This window comes from Haliotis rufescens, unplaced genomic scaffold (assembly GCF_023055435.1).
Source record: "Haliotis rufescens isolate VD_foot unplaced genomic scaffold, xgHalRufe1.0.p SCAF_66, whole genome shotgun sequence".
Lineage (NCBI taxonomy): Eukaryota > Metazoa > Mollusca > Gastropoda > Lepetellida > Haliotidae > Haliotis > Haliotis rufescens.
In genome coordinates, this window is record NW_025964357.1 from 439,395 (window position 1) to 467,324 (window position 27,930).

Here is a 27,930-nt window from a genome sequence, read left to right on the forward strand (position 1 = left end):
TATCCAACTACACCTGGTGTCGCCATTGGGATGTCTGTGTACGATCCTGCATGCGGGGGCTACCGTGTGTTTATCGGGGCTCTTGGTGCGTCAACTGGGAAGGGACATTTGATTAAAGATCTCCAAAAGTATGGAAAAGTCTTAGACCTCTGGCTTGCGAGGTAAGGTATATTAACACTGGAAAACACGTTGAATATTATTTTAAAGTAACTCTAGTGTGATTCAACCTTTGGGGACAAGGTTCTCCAATCGAACTACAAGTCATCGTAGATTTATATTGTTTTCTTCATTTGTTGATTAACATTGGAAAAGTGAAATGTGGTTTGATGATTCATTGAAGGAAATTTTCAGTGTTTTTGTCACTGTCAATCTAAGTAGGTTATATTATATAATGTTATATGTTGTAACAACTAATTTTGGATATTATATAATCACGTATCACATGTACCGTACATATACATGGTGACTGTACTGTTGCGATATATATTGTATGAAGTTTGTTCTTCACTGGCCCCTAGGACACACGGAGATCCTTAACATTTTAAGGTTGGATTGTCGCTGAGTGAGTGAGCTTTCCGAAATAATAAATCTGTCCAAAGAAAAGAAAGTCTTTTGCTTTTGGATGACATAAATAATTTGTCAGATTTCTTTTTATGTATTATAGATAAAGAAAATAATTGTTGTCTCTTCTTGGTATTAAATGAAGGTAATTCAAATATTGCAGAAAATTCAAAGCGATGAAAATTATATGATATTTATGTATCCATTAGAATCTATCATAACATCAGCTATCAACATTAACTGGTCACCTCCACATCGTCAGCACATTAATTGCGTACCCATGTTAACAGACAGTTTCAGCACCATCGATTTAAAAGCAACATGTGCTGTGCCCCCCTGATTAAACACGGGAAGCTGCACTTAAATCCAACTGTTTCACAACCACAATGTGGAAGATTGATTGTATGCGCTGGTGCGATCTTCAATAATCAATATGATGGTATTCAAATTTCAAATTCAACTTGATTACTTTTGCAATGTGCAGTATCATATTACTAGACTTTGCGTTGCTTATATTTCTTTTAAATTAGTAATAAGGTAACGAGATTTTATTTACACGGGATCTACAAGCAATGTTTAAAATACACGGGCACGTCATAAGATTTCTTGTGTGAAATCAGTCGACAAAAGAAAACGACTGCCAGAGAGCGGTTTTAGAACCAAAACCTAACGCCCCAACACAATCGAAACATTGCACGTGCACCATGCAGTTTCTCAATGCGTTTGGAACTTCTGTTACCGAAGTCAGCGACAGTTAACCAACATATTCAATGTATCTCAGTTATTGATTTGCAGATTTTGGAACAGGTTTCTGAAGACACAAAATGTAAACGGATTGGTCCCGCAAATAACTCATAACCTAATCCGAGAGACCGGCACGGAAACAGTAGATACACGACTTGCACGATATATTAGGTAAAACCGTTTCATTCGAGGCGGATCACGTTTGACACAAGACTTATATGACATATATCAAACCGCTTCATTGAAGGCGGATCACGTTTAACACAAGACTTATATGACATATGTAAAACCGCTTCATTGAAGGCGGATCACGTTTGACATAAGACCTATGTGACATATGTAAAACCGCTTCATTCAAGACGGATCGCGTTTGACACAAGACCTATGTGACATATGTAAAACCGCTTCATTAAAGGCGGGTCACGTTTGACACAAGACTTATGTGGCATTTATCAAACCGCTTCATTGAAGACGGATCGCGCTTGACACAAGACCTATGTGACATATATCAAACAGCTTCATTGAGGGCGGATCACGTTTGACACAAGACTTATGTGACATATATCAAACCGCTTCATTGAAGGCGGACCACGTTTGACATAAACCCTATGTGACACATGTAAAACCGCTTCATTCAAGACGGATCGCGTTTGACACAAGACCAATGTGACATATGTAAAACCGCTTCATTGAAGGCGGATCACGTTTGACATAAGACCTATGTGACATATGTAAAACCGCTTCATTCAAGACGGATCGCGCTTGACACAAGACCTATGTGACATATGTAAAACCGCTTCATTGAAGTCGGAACACGTTTGACACTAGACCTATGTGGCATATGTAAAACCGCTTCATTGAAGGCGGATCACGTTTGACACAAGACCTATGTGACATATATCAAACCGATTCATTGAAGGCGGATCACGTTTGACACAAGACTTATATGACATATATCAAACCGCTTCATTGAAGGCGGATCACGTTTGACACTAGACCTATGTGACATATATCAAACAGCTTTATTGAAGGCGGATCACGTTTGACACAAGACTTATATGACATATATCAAACCGCTTCATTGAAGGCGGATCACGTTTGACACTAGACCTATGTGGCATATGTAAAACCGATTCATTGAAGGCGGATCACGTTTGACACACGACTTGCATGATACACCATGTGAAACAAAGCAATGGGAGGTGGAGCTTGAGATTCTTTAATTTATAGACAGGGCCCCGCGGCCTTACATATCACTGAAGTAAATATAGATCTCATCTCAAAAGGCGGGGCTCACGAGACACACGACATGCATTGCGTGTCCAAGTTTCACAGTGGCCAACTGCAGAAAGTTATTATGGTACACTGTAGAATATTGACGATGCAATAAGGCAGTATTAGCCGATGTATTTAGTGAAGGTTCACAAGATGACAATATAACAGACATTTTAGAACATGAGCAGTATGAAGCTACTCGTGACAATATGATACACAATTTTTTTCATGTATGGATATGTTAAGATGGTATGCGAAAGACTAGAAAGTTACCAGATAAGAAAGTCATGAGTTGAATCATTATGTATCTACAGAGCAACTCTCCCCGTTTTTAAGGTAGATAGATACCATAGGTTAAGATCAAATGAAAAAGTTGTACAGTAAATCAGATAGAAAATTAATTTGATATATTTGTTTGTTTTGTTACAGGAACCCTCCGGGATATGCGTATGTTGTTTACAGCAAAGGTAGGGAGGCTGAGTCTCTGGTGCGAGAAAGGAACGGCAGGTAAGATACAATAATCGACATCTCCATATATAATGTAGTCTTCCCTGTAGGCACGGTTGCCCAGTCGTCGGATGCGCCACTCTCCGCTGTGCAGAGCTAACTCCCGAGGCATTCCAGAAAGCTATGATCGTGGGCTCGAATCCCAGATTCGCTCTGATTATGTTTCTAGGTTTGTCAGGATTAAACCCGTGCTAGTGTGTTTCATCAAAACGACAAACGTCAAGGACCGGACCTACATCTCATAGGGATTCACATCAAGTGCATGACGGTTTCTCCTACAGACGTTGACCACTGAACTCACCAGGTGCCCCCTGTACGTGACACTGTTTGTCCTCCAACCTCCCAAGTTGAACCATACACGTGCAAGTCATTGTCGTCTGACCTCTCAAGATGCCCCCTACACGACATGCGCTGTGTCCTCTGACGTACCCAGTTACCCTCCTTCTCTACAGGTAGTGCACTTTATCATCTAACCTCTACAGGTGTCCCCTACACTTAGTGCTTTGTGCCATGCTTAATGACCTCTGTCCTCTACCCTACATGTAGTCCTCAGTGTCGTCTGACCTGTCCAGGTACCCCTACGCTTAGAGTTTAGAGTCCTCTGTCCTCTCAAGGTGTCCCTATACGTTTTGTTGAGAGTCCTCTGTCCTCTCAAGGTGCCCCTACACGTAGTGTTTAGAGTCCTCTGTCCTCTCAAGGTGCCCCTACACGTAATGTTTAGAGTCCTCTATCCTCTGAAGGTGCCCCTACACGTAGTGTTTATAGTCCCCTGTCCTCTCAAGTTGCCCTTACACGTAATGTTTAGAGTCCTCTGTCCTCTCAAGGTGCCCCTACACGTAGTGTTTAGAGTACCCTGACCTCTAAAGGTGCCCCTATACGTATTGTTTAGAGTCCTCTGTCCTCTCAAGGTGCCCCCACACGTAGTGTTTAGAGTCCTCTGTCCTCTCAAGGTGCCCCTATACGTAGTGTTTAGAGTCCTCTGTCCTCTCAAGGTGCCCCTACACGCAGTGTTTAGAGTACTCCGACCTCTAAAGGTGCCCTCACAAGTAGTGTTTAGAGTCCTCTGTTTTCTCAAGGTGCCCCTACATGTAGTGTTTAGAGTCCTCTGTCCTCTCAAGGTGCCCCCACACGTAGTGTTTAAAGTCATCTGACCTCTCCTGGTGCCCCTATACGTAGTGTTTAGAGTCCTGACCTATACGTTGTGTTTAGAGTCCTTGTCCTCTCCTGGTGCCCCTACACGTAGTGTTTAGAGTCCTCTGTCCTCTCAAGGTGCCCCTACACGTAGTGTTTAGAGTACTCCGACCTCTAAAGGTGCCCTCACAAGTAGTGTTTAGAGTCCTCTGTCTTCTCAAGGTGCCCCTACACGTAGTGTTTAGAGTCCTCTGTCCTCTCAAGGTGCCCCCACACGTAGTGTTTAAAGTCATCTGACCTCTCCTGGTGCCCCTATACGTAGTGTTTAGAGTCCTGACCTATACGTTGTGTTTAGAGTCCCTGACCTCTCCTGGTGCCCCTACACGTAGTGCTTAGAGTCCTCTGTCCTCTCAAGGTGCCCCTACACGTAGTGTTTAGAGTACCCCGACCTCTAAAGGTGCCCCTATACGTATTGTTTAGAGTCCTCTGTCCTCTCAAGGTGCCCCCACACGTAGTGTTTAGAGTCCTCTGTCCTCTCAAGGTGCCCCTATACGTAGTGTTTAGAGTCCTCTGTCGTCTCAAGGTGCCCCTATACGTAGTGTTTAGAGTCATCTGTCCTCTCAAGGTGCCCCTACACGTAGTGTTTAGAGTACTCCGACCTCTAAAGGTGCCCTCACAAGTGGTGTTTAGAGTCCTCTGTCTTCTCAAGGTGCCCCTACACGTAGTGTTTAGAGTCCTCTGTCCTCTCAAGGTGCCCCCACACGTAGTGTTTAAAGTCATCTGACCTCTCCTGGTGCCCCCATACGTAGTGTTTAGAGTCCTGACCTATACGTTGTGTTTAGAGTCCCTGACCTCTCCTGGTGCCCCTACACGTAGTGTTTAGAGTCCTCTGACCTCATAAGGTGCCCCTATACGTAGTGTTCAGAGTCCCTGATCTGTCCAGGTGCCCCTTCACGTGGCGTTAAGAGTCCTTGACCGCTCCACGCCGTGCATTTTGTCCTGTCACCTATCCCTAGGTGCCCCCTGCTCAACCTGGTTGATGTTTTCCTATTTCTCCGGATGTCCTCTTCGCGTGATGGTCATTGTCTGTGTTCTGACGTATGCAGGTGTCCCCTACCCTCGTGTTCAATTTCGTTTCCCGTTAACCCCTTGCAAACGGTCGCCATTGTCCGTTGATCTGCCGCGTTGACGTGCGAACAGCCTCGATGCGTAACTAATGTCAATCAATAAACATTTAGAAAACAAACATCGACTCTTTATCGTTTATCAATAAACTGTTGTTTTGATATTCAGTTTTAAAAAATGTTGGGTTTTTTCGATTTTAGTAAAGATAATGTTTGGCTAAGCATATATGTGGTCACCACTTTATAGTTGATTGATTGACAATGCGGTCGATTCCGACATCTGTCGCACTGCAACACCTTCTGCTGCTTACACTCATGTTTATCTCCTCGCCGACTGTAGGCCCAAGTCAACATCTGATTGATTTCTTCTGAATATACCAACGCATACGATATCTGGATGTTTGCTCTGAAACTTCAGAGTTTAAGTTGATATGGATTTTGTTAAAATGATTTGTAGATGTGTTTTGTCTGCTTCTACGTGTGTGTCTATGCCTGTATATATGTTGCCTATATTGTTTCACGCACGCTGCCGGTGAACATTTATTTTCTTGTGTGACCTTTTACCCCAAATGTACATAAAAACGGAATGAAGGCCCCTGGAATGTGTTGACACGTCATGTGTTGTGTCAGAGCAAGAAATACTTATCACTTCCTAACGCAATTAAGTCCATATCATTTAAATGTTAAAAAATATCTTTCGGTTATGAATACATTTACATGATATTAGCCTTTGAGTATAATAATAAAGTGGTGGGCAGAATGTAAAGATTAGTCTTTGATTATATGGAGGAAGAGATGGGCAGTAAGTAAAGATTAGTCTTTGAGTATATGAAGGAAGTGGTGGGCAAAATGTAAAGATTAGTCTTTGAGTATATGAAGGAAGTGATGGGCAAAATGTGAAGATTAGTCTTTGAGTATATGGAGGAAGCGATGGGCAGTATGTAAAAATAATCTGTAAGTATTTCAAGGAAGTGGTGGCCAGAATATAAAGATTAGTCTTTGAGTATATGAAGGAAGTGGTGTGCAGTATGTAAAGATTAGTCTTTGAGTATATGAAGGAAGTGATGGGCAGAATGTGAAGATTAGCCTTTGAGTATATGAAGGAAGTGGTGGGCAGTATGTAAAGATTAGTCTTTGAGTATATGAAGGATGTGGGGGGCAGAATGTAAAGATTAGTCTGTAAGTTTTTCAAGGAAGTTGTGGGCAATATGTAGAGATTAGTCTTTGAGTATATGAAGGAAATGATGGGCAGAATGAAAAGGTTAGTCTTTGAGTATATGAAGGAAGTGGTGAGCAGTATGTAAAGATTAGTCTTTGAGTATATGAAGGAAGTGGTAGGCAGTATGTAAAGATTAGTCTTTGATTATATAAAGGAAGTGGTAGGCAGTATGTAAAGATTAGTCTTTGAGTATATGAAGGAAGTGGTGAGCAGTATGTAAAGATTAGTCTTTGAGTATATAAAGGAGGTGGTGGGCAGAATGTAAAGATTAGTCTTTGAGTATATGAAGGAAGTGGTGGGCAGTATGTAAAGATTAGTCTTTGAGTATATGAAGGAAGTGGGGGGCAGTATGTAAAGATTAGTCTTTGAGTATATGAAGGAAGTGGGGGGCAGTATGTAAAGATTAGTCTTTGAGTATATAAAGGAGGTGGTGGGCAGAATGTAAAGATTAGTCTTTGAGTATATGAAGGAAGTGGGGGGCAGTATGTAAAGATTAGTCTTTGAGTATATGAAGGAAGTGGTGGGCAGTATGTAAAGATTAGTCTTTGAGTATATGAAGGAAGTGGTGGGCAGTATGTAAAGATTAGTCTTTGAGTATATGAAGGAAGTGGGGGGGCAGAATGTAAAGATTAGTTTGTAAGTTTTTCAAGGAAGTTGTGGGCAATATGTAGAGATTAGTCTTTGAGTATATGAAGGAAGTGGTGGGCAGTATGTAAAGATTAGTCTTTGAGTATATGAAGGAAGTGGGGGGGCAGAATGTAAAGATTAGTTTGTAAGTTTTTCAAGGAAGTTGTGGGCAATATGTAGAGATTAGTCTTTGATTATATAAAGGAAGTGGTAGGCAGTATGTAAAGATTAGTCTTTGAGTATATGAAGGAAGTGGTGAGCAGTATGTAAAGATTAGTCTTTGAGTATATAAAGGAGGTGGTGGGCAGAATGTAAAGATTAGTCTTTGAGTATATGAAGGAAGTGGTGGGCAGTATGTAAAGATTAGTCTTTGAGTATATGAAGGAAGTGGGGGGCAGTATGTAAAGATTAGTCTTTGAGTATATGAAGGAAGTGGGGGGCAGTATGTAAAGATTAGTCTTTGAGTATATAAAGGAGGTGGTGGGCAGAATGTAAAGATTAGTCTTTGAGTATATGAAGGAAGTGGGGGGCAGTATGTAAAGATTAGTCTTTGAGTATATGAAGGAAGTGGTGGGCAGTATGTAAAGATTAGTCTTTGAGTATATGAAGGAAGTGGTGGGCAGAATGTAAAGATTAGTCTTTGAGTATATGAAGGAAGTGGTAGGCAGAATGTGAAGATTAGTCTTTGAGTATATGAAGGAAGTGGTAGGCAGAATGTGAAGTTTAGTCTTTTAGTATATGAAGGAAGTGGTGGGCAGAATGTAAAGATTAGTCTGTAAGTTTTTCAAGGAAGTGGTGGGCAGAATGTAAAGATTAGTCTTTGAGTATATGAAGGAAGTGGTGGGCAATATGTAGAGATTAGTCTTTGAGTATATGAAGGAAGTGGTGGGCAGTATGTAAAAATTAGTCTTTGAGTATATAAAGGAAGTGGTGGGTAGAATGTAAAGATTAGTCTTTGAGTATATGAAGGAAGTGGTAGACAATTTGTAAAGATTAGTCTTTGAGTATATGAAGGAAGTGGTGGGCAGTTTGTAAAGATTAGTCTTTGAGTATATGAAGGAAGTGGTGGGCAGAATGTAAAGATTAGTCTTTGAGCATATGAAGGAAGTGGGGGGCAGTATGTAAAGATTAGACTTTGAGTATATGAAGGATGTGGTGGGCAGAATGTAAAGATTAGTCTTTGAGTATATGAAGGAAGTGGTGGGCAGTATGTAAAGATTAGTCTTTGAGTACATGAAGGAAGTAGTAGGCAGTATGTAAAGATTAGTCTTTGAGTATATGAAGGAAGTGGTAGGCAGAATGTAAAGATTAGTCTTTGAGCATATGAAGGAAGTGGGGGGCAGTATGTAAAGATTAGTCTTTGAGTATATGAAGGAAGTGGTGGGCAGAATGTAAAGATTAGTCTTTGAGTATATGAAGGAAGTGATGGGCAGAATGTAAAGATTAGTCTTTGAGTATATGAAGGAAGTGGTGGGCAGTATGTAAATATTAGTCTTTGAGTATATGAAGGAAGTAGTAGGCAGTACGTAAAGATTAGTCTTTGAGTATATGAAGGAAGTGGTAGGCAGAATGTAAAGATTAGTCTTTGAGCATATGAAGGAAGCGTTGGGCAGTATGTAAAGATTAGTCTTTGAGTATATGAAGGATGTGGTGGGTAGAATGTAAAGATTAGTCTTTGAGCATATGAAGGAAGCGTTGGGCAGTATGTAAAGATTAGACTTTGAGTATATGAAGGATGTGGTGGGTAGAATGTAAAGATTAGTCTTTGAGTATATGAAGGAAGTGGTAGGCAGAATGTAAAGATTAGTCTTTGAGTATATGAAGGAAGTGGGGGGCAGAATGTAAAGATTAGTCTTTGAGTATATGAAGGAAGTGGTGGGCAGTTTGTAAAGATTAGTCTTTGAGTATATGAAGGAAGTGGTGGGCAGAATGTGAAGATTAATCTTTGAGTATATGAAGGAAGTGGGGGGCAGAATGTAAAGATTAGACTTTTAGTATATGAAGGAAGTGGGGGGCAGAATGTAAAGATTAGTCTTTTAGTATATGAAGGAAGTGGGGGGCAGAATGTAAAGATTAGACTTTTAGTATATGAAGGAAGTGGGGGGCAGAATGTAAAGATTAGTCTTTGAGTATATGAAGGAAGTGGTGGGCAGAATGTAAAGATTAGTCTTTGAGTATATGAAGGAAGTGGTGGGCAGAATGTAAAGATTAGTCTTTGAGTATATGAAGGAAGTGGTAGGCAGAATGTGAAGATTAGTCTTTGAGTATATGAAGGAAGTGGTAGGCAGAATGTGAAGTTTAGTCTTTTAGTATATGAAGGAAGTGGTGGGCAGAATGTAAAGATTAGTCTGTAAGTTTTTCAAGGAAGTGGTGGGCAGAATGTAAAGATTAGTCTTTGAGTATATGAAGGAAGTGGTGGGCAATATGTAAAGATTAGTCTGTAAGTATATGAAGGAAGTGGTGGGTGGTATTAAAGGAGTATATCAAGTATATGGTTAGTAGAATTAAAGATTAGCCTTTGCGTATATCACCGAAACAATGAGAAGTATGTAAAGATAAGTCCCGAAGCCACAGAAAAATATGCATATATTCTCTTCTACGAATGTGAAGTATACAATGAAGAATACATATGTTGCAGAAATGTAGTGGGGCGTAATTCATTGCAGTGCAGTTAAACCATATCACTCATACATGTCTCGCACGTTGACCAAATCACCAACCTTGCATCTACATTTTGTACACCTTGACCACATTGACAATCTCACATCTACATAAATTACACATTGTCCATATTGACAACCCCACATCTACATAAATTACACGTTGTCCATATTGACAACCACCCATCTACATACATTACACGTTGTCCACATTGACAACCTCACATGAACATAAATTCCTCATTAAACCCTGACCACCTACATGCATTATATATATTTCACATACATGTAACACCTGCATGCATTACACATTGACCACCCCATCATCAACATGCATTGCACATCGTCTACCTCACATCTACAAGCATTGCATATTGACCACCTCACATCTACATGCAATGCATATTGACCACCTCACATCTACATGCATTACACATCGTCTACCTCACATCAACACGCATTACATATCATCTACCTCACATCTACATGCATTACATATTGACCACCTCACATCTACATGCATTGCATATTGACCACCTCACATCTACATGCATTACACATTGACCACCTCACATCTACATGCATTACACATTGACCACCTCACACATACTTGCATTACACATTGACCATCTCACATCTACATGCATTACATATTGACCACCTCACATCTACATGCATTACAAATTGACCACCTCACATCTACACGCATGACACATCATCTACCTCACATCTACATGCATTACATATTGACCACCTCACATCTACATGCATTACATATTGACCACCTCACATCTACATGCATTACATATTGACCACCTCACATCTACATGCATTACATATTGACCACCTCACATCTGTATGCATTGCACACTGTTCACATCACACCTTCATGAATTGCATATTGACCAACTCACACATACTTGCATTACACATTGACCACCTCACATCTACATGCATTACACATTGACCACCTCACACATACTTGCATTACACATTGATCACCTCACACATACTTGCATTACACATTGACCACCTCACACATACTTGCATTACACATTGACCACCTCACATCTACATGCATTACACATTGACCACCTCACATCAACATGCATTTCACATGGACCACCTCACATCTACATGCATTACATATTGACCACCTCACATCTACATGCATTACACATTGACCGACTCAGATCTACATGCATTACATATTGACCACCTCACATGAACATGCATTACACATTGACCACCTCACATCAACATGCATCACACATTGACCACCTCATATCTACATGCATTACACATTGACCACCTCACATCTACATGCATTACACATCGTCTACCTCACATCAACACGCATTACATATCATCTACCTCACATCTACATGCATTACATATTGACCACCTCACATCTACATGCATTGCATATTGACCACCTCACATCTACATGCATTACACATTGACCACCTCACATCTACATGCATTACACATTGACCACCTCACACATACTTGCATTACACATTGACCATCTCACATCTACATGCATTACATATTGACCACCTCACATCTACATGCATTACAAATTGACCACCTCACATCTACACGCATGACACATCATCTACCTCACATCTACATGCATTACATATTGACCACCTCACATCTACATGCATTACATATTGACCACCTCACATCTACATGCATTACATATTGACCACCTCACATCTACATGCATTACATATGGACCACCTCACATCTGTATGCATTGCACACTGTTCACATCACACCTTCATGAATTGCATATTGACCAACTCACACATACTTGCATTACACATTGACCACCTCACATCTACATGCATTACACATTGACCACCTCACACATACTTGCATTACACATTGATCACCTCACACATACTTGCATTACACATTGACCACCTCACACATACTTGCATTACACATTGACCACCTCACATCTACATGCATTACACATTGACCACCTCACATCAACATGCATTTCACATGGACCACCTCACATCTACATGCATTACATATTGACCACCTCACATCTACATGCATTACACATTGACCGACTCAGATCTACATGCATTACATATTGACCACCTCACATGAACATGCATTACACATTGACCACCTCACATCAACATGCATCACACATTGACCACCTCATATCTACATGCATTACACATTGACCACCTCACATCTACATGTATTGCACATTGACCACCTCACATCTGTATGCATTACACATTGACCACCTCACATCAACATGCATCACACACTGACCACCTCACATCTACATGCATTACACATTGACCACCTCAGATCTACATGCATTACATATTGACCACCTCACATGAACATGCATTACACATTGACCACCTCACATCAACATGCATCACACATTGACCACCTTATATCTACATGCATTACACATTGACCACCCCACATCTACATGTATTACACATTGACCACCTCACATCTACATGTATTACACATTGACCACCTCACATCTACATGCATTGCATCTTGACAACCTCACATCTACATGCATTACACACTGTCAATATCACATCTACATGCATTACATATTGACCACCTCACATCTACATGCATTACATATTGACCACCTCACATCTACATGCATTACATATGGACCACCTCACATCTGTATGCATTGCACACTGTTCACATCACACCTTCATGAATTGCATATTGACCAACTCACACATACTTGCATTACACATTGACCACCTCACATCTACATGCATTACACATTGACCACCTCACACATACTTGCATTACACATTGATCACCTCACACATACTTGCATTACACATTGACCACCTCACACATACTTGCATTACACATTGACCACCTCACATCTACATGCATTACACATTGACCACCTCACATCAACATGCATTTCACATGGACCACCTCACATCTACATGCATTACATATTGACCACCTCACATCTACATGCATTACACATTGACCGACTCAGATCTACATGCATTACATATTGACCACCTCACATGAACATGCATTACACATTGACCACCTCACATCAACATGCATCACACATTGACCACCTCATATCTACATGCATTACACATTGACCACCTCACATCTACATGTATTGCACATTGACCACCTCACATCAACATGCATCACACACTGACCACCTCACATCTACATGCATTACACATTGACCACCTCAGATCTACATGCATTACATATTGACCACCTCACATGAACATGCATTACACATTGACCACCTCACATCAACATGCATCACACATTGACCACCTCATATCTACATGCATTACACATTGACCACCCCACATCTACATGTATTACACATTGACCACCTCACATCTACATGTATTACACATTGACCACCTCACATCTACATGCATTGCATCTTGACAACCTCACATCTACATGCATTACACACTGTCAATATCACATCTACATGCATTACATATTGACCACCTCACATCTACATGCATTATACACTGTCCACATCACATCTACATGCATTACATATTGACCACCACACATCTACATGTATTACACATTGACCACCTCACATCTACATGCATTACACATTGACCACCTCACATCTACATGCATTACACATTGACCACCTCACATCTACATGCATTACACACTGACCACCTCACACATACTTGCATTACACATTGACCACCTCACATCTACATGCATTACACATTGACCACCTCACACATACTTGCATTACACATTGACCACCTCACATCTACATGCATTACACATTGACCACCTCACATCTACATGCATTACATATTGACCACCTCACATCAACATGCGTTACACATTGACCACCTCACATCAACATGCATTTCACATTGACCACCTCACATCTACATGCATCACACATCATCTACCTCACATCTACATGCATTACATATTGACCACCTCACATCTACATGCATTACACATTGACCACCTCACATCTACATGCATCACACATCATCTACCTCACATCTACATGCATTACATATTGACCACCTCACATCTACATGCATAACGCATCATCTACCTCACATCTACATGCATTACACATTGACCACCTCACATCTACATGCATTGCATCTTGACCACCTCACATCTACATGCATTACACACTGTAAATATCACATCTACATGCAATACATATTGACCACCTCACATCTACATGCATTACACACTGTCCATATCACATCTACATGCATTACATATTGACCACCACACATCTACATGTATTACACATTGACCACCTCACATCAACATGCATTACACATTGACCACCTCACATCTACATGTATTACACATCATCTACCTCACATCTACATGCATTACATATTGACCACCTCACATCTACATGCATTGCATCTTGACCACCTCACATCTACATGTATTACACATCATCTACCTCACATCTACATGCATTACATATTGACCACCACACATCTACATGTATTACACATTGACCACCTCACATGAACATGCATTACACATTGACCACCTCACATCAACATGCATCACACATTGACCACCTCATATCTACATGCATTACACATTGACCACCTCACATCTACATGTATTACACATTGACCACCTCACATCTACATGTATTACACATTGACCACCTCACATCTACATGCATTGCATCTTGACAACCTCACATCTACATGCATTACACACTGTCAATATCACATCTACATGCATTACATATTGACCACCTCACATCTACATGCATTATACACTGTCCACATCACATCTACATGCATTACATATTGACCACCACACATCTACATGTATTACACATTGACCACCTCACATCTACATGCATTACACATTGACCACCTCACATCTACATGCATTACACATTGACCACCTCACATCTACATGCATTACACACTGACCACCTCACACATACTTGCATTACACATTGACCACCTCACATCTACATGCATTACACATTGACCACCTCACACATACTTGCATTACACATTGACCACCTCACATCTACATGCATTACACATTGACCACCTCACATCTACATGCATTACATATTGACCACCTCACATCAACATGCGTTACATATTGACCACCTCACATCAACATGCATTTCACATTGACCACCTCACATCTACATGCATCACACATCATCTATCTCACATCTACATGCATTACATATTGACCACCTCACATCTACATGCATTACACATTGACCACCTCACATCTACATGCATCACACATCATCTACCTCACATCTACATGCATTACATATTGACCACATCACATCTACATGCATAACGCATCATCTACCTCACATCAACATGCATTACACATTGACCACCTCACATCTACATGCATTGCATCTTGACCACCTCACATCTACATGCATTACACACTGTAAATATCACATCTACATGCAATACATATTGACCACCTCACATCTACATGCATTACACACTGTCCATATCACATCTACATGCATTACATATTGACCACCACACATCTACATGTATTACACATTGACCACCTCACATCAACATGCATTACACATTGACCACCTCACATCTACATGTATTACACATCATCTACCTCACATCTACATGCATTACATATTGACCACCTCACATCTACATGCATTGCATCTTGACCACCTCACATCTACATGCATTACACACTGTCAATATCACATCTACATGCATTACATATTGACCACCACACATCAACATGCAGTACACATTGACCACCTCACATCTACATGCATTACATATTGTTCACATCACATCACATCACAGTATAATTGTACGTTGTTTAAGAACACCTAAAATAATAAATCAGCAGGAAACAGATATTGTTATTAATTATAGATATCTTCAATTATTGACATACCTACTGATGTATATGTCAAAGTATGGGTGTTGAAAATTCTATCCCCCCGGAGCAAGCTGGATTTTGACAAGGCTTTCAGACTGTAGATAACGTGTTTGCGATCGACACTTTTAATCACAAGTATCTATCTATGTTTGCAGGAAGGAAGACTGTACTGTGCATTCATTGACGTGAAAACTGCCTTTGATTCTGTCACTAGGAAGTCACTACTTTATAAGGTGTCAGTTGGTAATGTGAAAGGCAAAATGTTTCGATTAATTCGTAATATGTATGAAAATGTTAACTCTTGTGTCCTGGTAGACAAAAGCTGTACACTATTCTTCGATTGTCCTATCGGCGTCCGTCAACCTTTTCCATTTTTGTCTTCATTCTATTTTAATGATATTGTCAAGTTTCTAAATGTTGATAACCAAAGATGTATTGATGTAGATATATTAGATTTGTGTATTCTCTGTTTGCGGATGATATCCAAATAGCACTGCCATTGGTCTCCAGAAGAGGTTAAGTAAAGTGGCTGCTTATTGTGATAAGTGGCAGCTACAGTTTAATACGGTTAAGAGTAAAGTTGTACTGTTTCAAAGGTCCTTGGGGTGCTCATCTCGCTAACTCAGAAAGTTTTTATTACAGTAGACATGGAAAGTTGTGTTCATATTAAAATCAAGTATCTTTAATTTTCTCTGAAGATTTTCTCTGAACGTTAATCAGAATGCGAAATTAATAAATATTGATTACGACTGTTGTCTCAAAATAATAAGACTATTATAAAATATACTTATTTATATCCGTATCGCCTTGCTGAGAAAGGTTTGGATTCCTTGGCATATAAAGTTAAAAGTTTATTATTTAGTTATGGTTTTGGTGATGTTTGGAATAGTCACTGTGTCCTATATGATAAGGACTGTAAATTAGTGAGTGAGTGAGTGAGTGAGTGAGTGAGTTGGGTTTAACGCCGCTTTTAACAGTATTCCAGTTATATCACGGCGTGTCAGCTTAATGTGGGAGGAAAGCCCGAAGTGATGCAGGTCTCAGACGTTTACCCCTTCGGTGAACCAACAAGCAAGGGTATGGTGCTGACAAACCTAGAAACATAATCGGGGCGAACCGGAATTCGAGCCCACAATCATAGGGTTCTGGCGTGCCCAAGGGACGCAACTCTGCAGTGCGAATCGCGGCGCCTTAGACGACTGGGCCACCCGTGCCCCCGACTGTAAATTAAGATGTATAGATATAGGCAATCAGTTGTATCAAGAGTCTCTTGGCGTGCACGACGTCCACGTGTTATCCCACAACTTACTGTACGTTATTTGAATCAGAGGCGTCAGTGGTGGAGATAATCAACGTTAGGCTGGTTTTCGGCAAATCTGGTTAAATATAGTGAACAACAAAAGTTCCTGTGACATTGAACAAGATTTAAAATGCAAAGTTATGTTTTTTACCAAATCTGAAACAATTTCGGTTTGCAACAGATAAAAGACTCCTGTAAGTGTTCAAATGGTTTAATTTGCCATACTCACTTCAGAAAATGCGTGATTTCATTAAAAAACAACAACATGAACATGCCAAAATGTCAATTTAGAAATCAATAGCGTGTGAGTCCACCTCTGGTTGCGATGCAAGTAACACATCTTCGTCTCATGGAATGGACCAGGCGTCGCACAACGTCCTGTGGGATATCTGTTCATATCTGCTGGGGCATGTTTCGAAGTTCCTGGAGTGTCTGTGGAACAAGTGGTTGACGTCGAAGGTGCCGATCCATCTCATCCCACATGTGCTCGATTGGTGAGAAATCAGGGGAGCGAGCCGGCCAGGGGATGACATTCATGTTGTTTTGTTGAAGGGGATCCTGAACAAGTCGAGCAATATGAGGCCGGGCGTTGTCATGTTGAAAGGTAATGCCTGGGCCATGACGACGCAAAAACGGTAGAACAACGGGGCCGATAATCTCGTGGCGGTAGCGCTGTCCATTGAGATTTCCCTCTACCACTATCAAACGGGTCCTTTGTCTTGCTGTAATCCCACCCCATACAATAACGCTGCCGCCCCCGAACCGATCTTCTTCCATGACACAATGATTGACGTAACGTTCACTTGGACGTCGGTACACTCGAATCCCTCCATCGCTGTGGCTGAAGTGAAAATGAGACTGGTCAATGAATAGAACTTGTCCCCACTTCATGGCCGTCCAGCGTAGACACTGTCTGCACCACTGTAGACGTGCTTGACGGTGGTTTCCTGTCAAAATGTGACGTCTGACGGGTCTTCTGGCGACAATCCCTGCACATCTGAGGCGACGACGTACGGTTTGTGAAGATATTCGTCGAAGGCAAGGGATGCTTCTTGCAGTCACTGTTGCTGGCTGGAATCGATTCCATACATGTACTACAATATTAAAACCAAACTTTACTTTGAAAAATACACTAAAATATTGGTGTCACAGGAACTTTTGCTGTTGAGTATATTTATTTACGGTTACTATATTTTGAAATGCTTTATTTAGCAAACCGTTGCACTATGACCAAATCATGTCCAGTTGCCTCTTGCCAAATCACTGAAACCAGATACTTTTACATCACTCACTCGCTCACTTACACACAGTTATATATATACTTTTAATCAATAGATACAATTGAAATGGCTTTACAAATTAACCTATATTAATTTGCCAGAATGAATATTCACTATTCTCCAAAGACGCACATGTTTTGGACGACACGATGGATGTAAATTTCTATGTTCAAACACAGGAATACGTATTTGTGTACAACTGCGTATTCACGTGGTTCAAGCAAACAGTAGATTATCAAACGTTTCATGAGTTTTTACGACGTTTGGTAAACAAAATATCCTCGTGTACGGTGCCCGTAAGAAGTACTTCTGACCACTCGTCTAATAACAATCCCAAAACACTGAAATTAAGTTCATCTTTGAGAACATTCATGTTTGTTTACACTTAGATGGTCAAATGACTACTATATCTTATCATTCTAATTTGATAGGTTCCCTGGTAAGGGTATAAGGTATAAACAGAAGAGGGCAGTAAACAGTTAGTGTAACACGAAATATGATGATCTCTCTTTTAGTATCAACGACGTTCTTTTATATCGCAGATTCTCTCTCAGCCTTTCTTTTCAAACTTACAAACTGGCTTTACTTCGAAAATCTTCCTTGAAAGCTGTGACTCCCTATTACGGAGTTCGACGACACAACTAGATTATCTGCTACAGGCCAAGCAAGGGAGAACACTCCTCTTGGTACAACTTAGTAAGGTGAAGGACCTTGAATTGTTAAACATTCTTGCTTCCCCTATAACCTAGATATACATATTGCAGTTAGTTCAACAACAACAACTAGTTACAACACAGTCAACAACTGCTACCATTAACATCAATGGTGTTCTGCTTGCCGTGACGATACTTGGAGGTGATTATTTATTAATTTAGGTACACTGTCCTCTGCCTACTAGAGAATACACGCGGTCTTCTTAATAGTAGCTGAATTATAAAAATATAGAATATACCTTATATGTCATTGTTAAGGCAATCCTTTATTATGTTTTGTTGTACAATTTGGACATTGAGTATTTCACCTGTCGGATTTTATGAAGCACGATCAGCTTGACAATGAACAGACAATTTAAGAGGCTGTTCCTTTTTCACTAAAGTACAGAACTATATCTACGCTCAAGTTCTTAACTATATCTACACTCTAGTACAGGAATATATCTACACTCTAGTACAAAACTAAACTGACGTCCAAAAGAAACTTTACCCGAGTTTGAAATCACTCTTGCTCAAAAACAACAAAACATACATGCATGAAGTAAAGTGTATTGAGAAGATCAATATATCAACATAATCAACACTGAAAATGACAATCATACCGCGACCGAGAATGACGTCAGAGCCCCCCAAAGTTGGGTGTGGTACAAAACTCGAGCTTTCAGAATCATGGACAATAGGCAGAGTACATAAACAATCGCTCACGTTCAATAACAAGTCATTAATAGCGTGTGTGACCAACAAATGCCTCAATACACGCAAAAACTCTTCGACGCACAGAAAAGGTCAGTCGTCTGATGAGGTCACGTGGGATTTGACGCCATTCTTCTTGGAGGGCCAAGATCAGTTCTTGCCGGTTGGCTGGAAAGTGTGGTCGTTGTCGAACACGACGATCCATCAAGTCCCAGAGGTGTTCCACTCAGGTGGGGGACATGTCGGGTGAGTGTGCAGGCCACGGCAGGACGTTGACGTTGTTGGCTGCGAGGAAGTTAGTGACAAATCTGGCTGTATGGGCTTTAGCGTTGTCATGCTGATAAATGACACCATTTGGCTGTTGTTGGAGAAATGGTAGGACAACTGGACGAAGAATGTTATCCATGTAACGCTGAGATGTCAAGTTTCACTCAACGATGACCAGCGGTGTCCTCTCCTGCCCACAGATCCCTCCCTACACCATGACACTCCCTCCACCATATGGTACGACTTCCTGCACGCAACATGCCGCCGTTCGTTCACCCCTCCGACGGTAAACACGTTGTCTTCCATCAGCCCTAAACATACAGAATCGACTTTCGTCAGTGAAGACAACCCTCTGCCAGTCACGTCGTTGCCAACGTCGTACAGTCCGGGCGCATCTCAATCGCAGACGACGATGTTGCGCTGTCAATAGCTGTCCTCTGTATGGTCTAAAAGTCCTGATTCCATGAGCCCTGAGTCTCCTGGCCACTGTCTGTCGACTAACCCTGTGACCTAAGGCATTTGTCGCCGATGACGTCACTGTCGGGAAGCGATTTCGGAGGTGCAAGGTACGCAAGTACCGGTCATCATGGGGCGTGGTCACCCTGGGTCTGCCTGTTCTTGACCTGTTAGCGGTCCGCCCTGTCTGTCTGTAACGTTGCATCAAGTTGGTAACGGCAACACGGGAGCAACCGAAGGTTCGTGCAATATGGGCGTGGCTGGCTCCCATCTGTACCATACCCAAGGCTCGTTCACGTTGTTCGACTGTGAGTCGTGGCATTCCTTTTGTGCTTTTTTTATCACTGTGGATGTCTGACTTGCCGTTGTAATCGTTTTATACCCTTACCCGCACGTGCATTTGCAGTTGTCCGTGGTGCACGTGTTTTTTCACTTTTTCGCGTGTACTCGCAAACATGTAACAGACGATTAACATTTTCTGCATACACTATTGTTGTATTTAGGTTATGTGTTTTAGATAGACTTCATCGAAAAAAATTTTATACTTTGTCTGAAATTTATATTTTCAGTTGTTAAAGTTTCTTTTGGACGTCAGTTTATATCTACTATATTTACACTCTAGTACAGAACTATATCTACACTCAAGTACATAACTATATCTCCACTCTAGCACAGGACTATATCTACACTCTAGTACGGAACTCTATCTACACTCAGTACAGAGCTATATCTACACTATAGTACAGATCTCTAACTACACTCAAGTACAGAACTCTATCTACACTCTAGTACAGAACTCTATCTACACTCAGTACAGAACTATATCTACACTCTAGTACAGGCCTCTATCTACACTCTAGTACAGAACTATATCTACACTCAGTACAGAGCTCTATCTACACTCAAGAACACGACTATATCTACACTCTAGTACAGAACTCTATCTACACTCTAGTACAGAACTATATCTACTCTCAGGAAAGAACTATATCTACACTCAAGTACAGAACTATATCTACACTCTAGTACAGATCTCTATCTAAACTCAAGTACAGAACTCTATCTACACTCAAGTACAGAACTATATGTACACTCAAGTACAGAACTATATCTACGCTTCAGTACAGAACTATATCTACACTCAAGTACAGAACTATATCTTCACTCTAGTACGGGACTCTATCTACACTCTAGTACAGAACTCTATCTACACTCTAGTACAGAACTCTATCTACGCTCTAGTACAGGACTATATCTACACTCAAGTACAGAACTATATCTACACTCTAGTACAGGACAATATCTACACTCTAGTACATATCTCTATCTACACTCAAGTACAGAACTATATCTACACTCTAGTACAGGACTATATCTACACTCTAGTACAGGACTCTATCTACACTCTAGTACAGAACTATATCTACACTCAGGACAGAACTATATCTACACTCTAGTACATAACTATATCTAGCTCAGGACAGAACTATATCTTCACTCAAGTACAGGACTCTATTTACACTCAAGTACAGATCTCTATCTACACTCAAGTACAGAACTATATGTACACTCTAGTACAGAACTATTTCTACACTCAGGACAGAACTATATCTACACTCAAGTACAGAACTCTATCTACAACCTAGTACAAAACTATATCTACACTCTAGTACAGAACTCTATCTACACTCTAGTACAGAACTCTATCCACACTCAAGTACAGAACTCTATCTACACTCTAGTACAGAACTATATGTACACTCAAGTACAGAACTATATCTACGCTTCAGTACAGAACTCTATCTACACTCAAGTGCAGAACTCTATCTACACTCTAGTACAGGACCATATATAAACTCTAGTACAGACCTATATCTACACTCTAGTACAGAACTATATCTACACTCTAGTACATATCTCTATCTACACTCAAGTACAGGACTATATCTACACATTAGTACAGGACTATAATTACACTCTAGTACAGGACTCTATCTACACTCTAGTACAGAACTCTATCTACACTTAGGACAGAACTATATCAACACTCAAGTACAGAACCCTATCTACAACCTAGTACAAAACTATATCTACACTCTAGTACAGAACTCTATCTACACTCTAGTACAGAACTATATCCACACTCAAGTACAGAACTCTATCTACACTCTAGTACAGAACTATATCTACATTTAAGTACAGAACTCTATCTACACTCTAGTACAGAACTCTATCCACACTCAAGTACAGAACTCTATCTACACTCCAGTACAGAACTATATCTACATTCAAGTACAGAACTATATCTACACTTTAGTACAGGACTATATCTACACTCTAGTAAAGAACTATATCTACACTCTAGTACAGGACTCTTTCTACACTCTAGTACAGAACTATATCTACACTCTAGTACATATCTCTATCTACACTCAAGTACAGGACTATATCTACACATTAGTACAGGACTATAATTACACTCTAGTACAGGACTCTATCTACACTCTAGTACAGAACTATATCTACACTCAGGACAGAACTATATCTACACTCTAGTACATAACTATATCTACACTCAGGACAGAACTATATCTACACTCAAGTACAGGACTCTATTTACACTCAAGTACAGATCTCTATCTACTCTCAAGTACAGAACTATATGTACACTCTAGTACAGAACTATTTCTACACTCAGGACAGAACTATATCTACACTCAAGTACAGAACTCTATCTACAACCTAGTACAAAACTATATCTACACTCTAGTACAGAACTCTATCTACACTCTAGTACAGAACTCTATCCACACTCAAGTACAGAACTCTATCTACACTCTAGTACAGAACTATATCTACATTCAAGTACAGAACTATATCTACACTTTAGTACAGGACTATATCTACACTCTAGTAAAGAACTATATCTACACTCTAGTACAGGACTCTTTCTACGCTCTAGTACAGAACTATATCTACACTCTAGGACATACCTCTATCTACACTCAAGTACAGGACTATATCTACACATTAGTACAGGACTATAATTACACTCTAGTACAGGACTCTATCTACACTCTAGTACAGAACTATATCTACACTCAGGACAGAACTATATCTACACTCTAGTACATAACTATATCTACACTCAGGACAGAACTATATCTACACTCAAGTACAGGACTCTATTTACACTCAAGTACAGATCTCTATCTACTCTCAAGTACAGAACTATATGTACAATCTAGTACAGAACTATTTCTACACTCAGGACAGAACTATATCTACACTCAAGTACAGAACTCTATCTACAACCTAGTACAAAACTATATCTACACTCTAGTACAGAACTCTATCTACACTCTAGTACAGAACTCTATCCACACTCAAGTACAGAACTCTATCTACACTCTAGTACAGAACTATATCTACATTCAAGTACAGAACTATATCTACACTTTAGTAAAGAACTATATCTACACTCTAGAACAGGACTCTTTCTAAACTCTAGTACAGAACTCTATCTACACTCAAGTACAGAACTATATCTACACTCTAGTACATATCTCTATCTACACTCAAGTACAGGACTATATCTACACATTAGTACAGGACTATAATTACACTCTAGTACAGGACTCTATCTACACTCTAGTACAGAACTATATCTACACTTAGGACAGAACTATATCAACACTCAAGTACAGAACCCTATCTACAACCTAGTACAAAACTATATCTACACTCTAGTACAGAACTCTATCTACACTCTAGTACAGAACTATATCCACACTCAAGTACAGAACTCTATCTACACTCTAGTACAGAACTATATCTACATTTAAGTACAGAACTCTATCTACACTCTAGTACAGATCTCTATCCACACTCAAGTACAGAACTCTATCTACACTCCAGTACAGAACTATATCTACATTCAAGTACAGAACTATATCTACACTTTAGTACAGGACTATATCGACACTCTAGTAAAGAACTATATCTACACTCTAGTACAGGACTCTTTCTACACTCTAGTACAGAACTCTATCTACACTCAAGTACAGAACTATATCTACACTCTTGTACATATCTCTATCTACACTCAAGTACAGGACTATATCTACACATTAGTACAGGACTATAATTACACTCTAGTACAGGACTCTATCTACACTCTAGTACAGAACTATATCTACACTCAGGACAGAACTATATCTACACTCTAGTACATAACTATATCTACACTCAGGACAGAACTATATCTACACTCAAGTACAGGACTCTATTTACACTCAAGTACAGATCTCTATCTACTCTCAAGTACAGAACTATATGTACACTCTAGTACAGAACTATATCTACACTCAGGACAGAACTATATCTACACTCAAGTACAGGACTCTATTTACACTCAAGTACAGATCTCTATCTACTCTCAAGTACAGAACTATATGTACACTCTAGTACAGAACTATATCTACACTCAGGACAGAACTATATCTACACTCAAGTACAGTACTCTATCTACAACCTAGTACAAAACTATATCCACACTCAAGTACAGAACTCTATCTACACTCTAGTACAGAACTATATCTACATTCAAGTACAGAACTATATCTACACTCTAGTACAGATCTCTATCTACACTCAAGTACAGAACTCTATCTACACTCTAGTACAGAACAATATCTACAAGCCAATTGTTGTTATGTGTTTCTGGCAGGTTATGGCACAGTATTCACCAAGTTAATCTGTGGAGTGGTATAAATTTGTATATTCAGGGAACTTATATTGTCGTTTGTTATATAGGATGCTGGCCGGACGGAGAGTTCGAGTGGAGCATGCTCGTCCTTATTTTAGTAGGTCCACGACGTCGACACTCCCATTCCATCTCATAGCATCACGGTTAAGACGTAAGTCAAAATCAAGGCCAAGACAAAAATCAAGGTCGCCTCGGAACTCGCAAACACGAGGACACAGTACATTGAGGTAATGCTAAATGTCTCTTTCTGTCGGCTTTGCCTTCATAGTATTGAAACCCATTGTAACATCAGTTAAGTATATCAACTGGTCTCAGCTTAATACTAATTGAACGTAAATGATACAAAGAAAATTATAAGAAAATACATATTCCAAAAGTCTTATTTGTTCAAGGTCACCATGTAAATGCAAGTGTGAAAGATTCCGGTGTTCTAGTTCTTCCTCAACTTCAAGGACACCGCCTCGCACCGAGACACAACACAGTTCTAGGTAGTATGGATAAAACATTTGCTTGTTCCATTACTTAGTTCCCTCTTGAATCCTACGGTATTTTCTAATTGATTGTCACTCCTGAAGCATATAGACGTCAATATCCGTGCAGCATTTTCTTCTGTGTTCAAATCCCATTGCGAGAAAGCTTTTGAGTCAAGACAAGGGGATTAATTCCCCTTTCGGGGCGGTCGGGTAGCCTAGTGGTTAAAGCGTTCCCTCGTCACGCCGAAGACCCGGGTTCGATTCCCGACATGGGTACAATGTGTGAAGCCCATTTCTTGTGTCCCCCGCCGTGATATTGCTGGAATATTGCTAAAAGCGGCGTAAAACCATACTCACTCACTCACGAATTCCCCTTTCATAGACACGAAAGGCGAACCGAGAGCTGCGTCACATTCTACATATATATTCATTTCAGGCAAAATTCCCCCGAGAAAAGAAGAAAACGTTACAAGCACCAGTGTGGTCGAAAGAAACGACATCAATCAAGATCACGTTCAAGTTCAAGTTCCAGCCCCAGCTCTCGTTCCCGCTCTCGTTCCCGCATTCATTCCACCTCTAGTTCTAGTTCCAGGAGCAGCTCAAGATCTCGGTCCACATCCCGGCACAGGTCGAAGCGTTCAGACACTGATGTTTCTGTAAAATACTTTAAATGCAGGGGTAGACGACGGCACAAAAGCCCTGTAAGTCCTGTCACTGCCATTGCGGATAAGTACACAGGGATCGAGAGCTGGACAACAGATGAAGATTTACCAAACCTTGAACTTTTTGAAGCACCACTTGGAACAAAGGACAGTGCTGCTTCAGACATTACAAACACTGAAAACAAAATGTCACGGCATGGACCTGAGCCAGTACCATCAGCCGTGATGAGTTCTACATCAACCGACATAAAAAACTGCATGACCAGGGCTGACAGCTCCTTACAGAGACAAATCGTAACTGAAACGACCTACCAATGCCATATTCAGAGAGCCACGCAAAACATATTGGATAAACAAAATGAACAATTGTTAAACGGTTCGAGTCAAAACGACACGGTGCTTCGTGTCCCTGTACTAAATACGAATTCAAGCTCAGCTACCCCGACAAACATCAGCATGGAAACATCAACACCTTACGTAAAGTCAGCGTCAGCTGCCAAATCACCCAAACACACAAACGTGGAAGGTCCCTCCTTTCATCTCTACAGAGGGGGGGTACCCTAGAAAGGCTGATGGAGACAGTACTTGCTTCAAAGTTGGAGATACTGTTCCAAGTGCTGCACATTAGAGCAAGAAGAGAGACGGTGACACACATTAACACCTGCACAAGAAATGTGCATTGGACTATTCTGCGTGTGATAAGCAGTGACAATTGTCCAAGTACTCTGTATTTGACCATTCTGCTTGTGAGAGACATTTGGAACACCACAGTAATGTGTATTAGGACATTCCGCGTGTGGGTGACAATGAGAACACCATAGTAATGTATATTTGAACATTCCGAGTATGACAGACAGTGAGATCACCACAGTGGTTTGTATTAAAACATTCCGCGTATGAGTGACAATGAGAACACCTCAGTGGTTTGTATTAGAACATTCCGCGTATGAGTGACAATGAGAACACCACAGTGGTTTGTATTAGAACATTCCGCTTGTGAGAGACAATGAGAACACCACAGTGGTTTGTATTAGAACATTTCGCGTATGAGAGACAATGAGAACACCTCAGTGGTTTGTATTAGAACATTCCGCGTGTGAGAGACAATGAGAACACTACAGTGGTTTGTATTAGACACACGCTGCATGTTAATGTTTGTATTAAACTGAATTGAACTAAAGTACTGGTACTGTCTACACGATCTGCTTCCACATGCCACGCTCCATCATATCTTTAGTTCTCTTGGATAGTTTATACATTCTGTGGTGCTTTGGGGTAATTAAACTGCTGGGTATATCCCTTTTATGAAGGGTGTAGTCTGCATTGTCTTGTACATCCAAACAATGAAAATTAAATATGTTCATTGCAAACGATTTTATGCCTTAAATGTACGTCTTCCGTGAAGGCAGCAAACATAAGTCGCTCACCTTCGTTACATTCTAATAACTATGTAGTTACAGTTTTATGATATACTCTCCAAAAGAAATATACATATAATGATTCGTCGTCAGAAGACAGATCAGCTTTGAGAAATGA

General features: G+C 40.4%; 1 protein-coding gene across 2 annotated transcripts; it reads left to right on the plus strand.

The window, feature by feature from the left end:
* Positions 1-27,845, plus strand: LOC124118965 (serine/arginine-rich splicing factor 7-like). Of its 2 annotated transcripts, XM_046481306.2 has the most exons (6): positions 1-161; positions 3,010-3,087; positions 19,127-19,217; positions 25,307-25,486; positions 25,652-25,747; positions 26,169-27,844. In XM_046481306.2, exons 4-6 carry the CDS (start codon positions 25,308-25,310, stop codon positions 26,956-26,958), a joined length of 1,065 nt encoding a protein of 354 aa, XP_046337262.2. In that variant the 5' UTR covers positions 1-161; positions 3,010-3,087; positions 19,127-19,217; position 25,307; the 3' UTR covers positions 26,959-27,844. The 2 variants fall into 2 exon arrangements, with proteins under 2 accessions (XP_046337262.2, XP_046337261.2); XM_046481305.2 differs by lacking the exon at positions 19,127-19,217 and having other exon boundaries at positions 26,169-27,845.
* Positions 27,846-27,930: the final 85 nt, after the last annotated feature.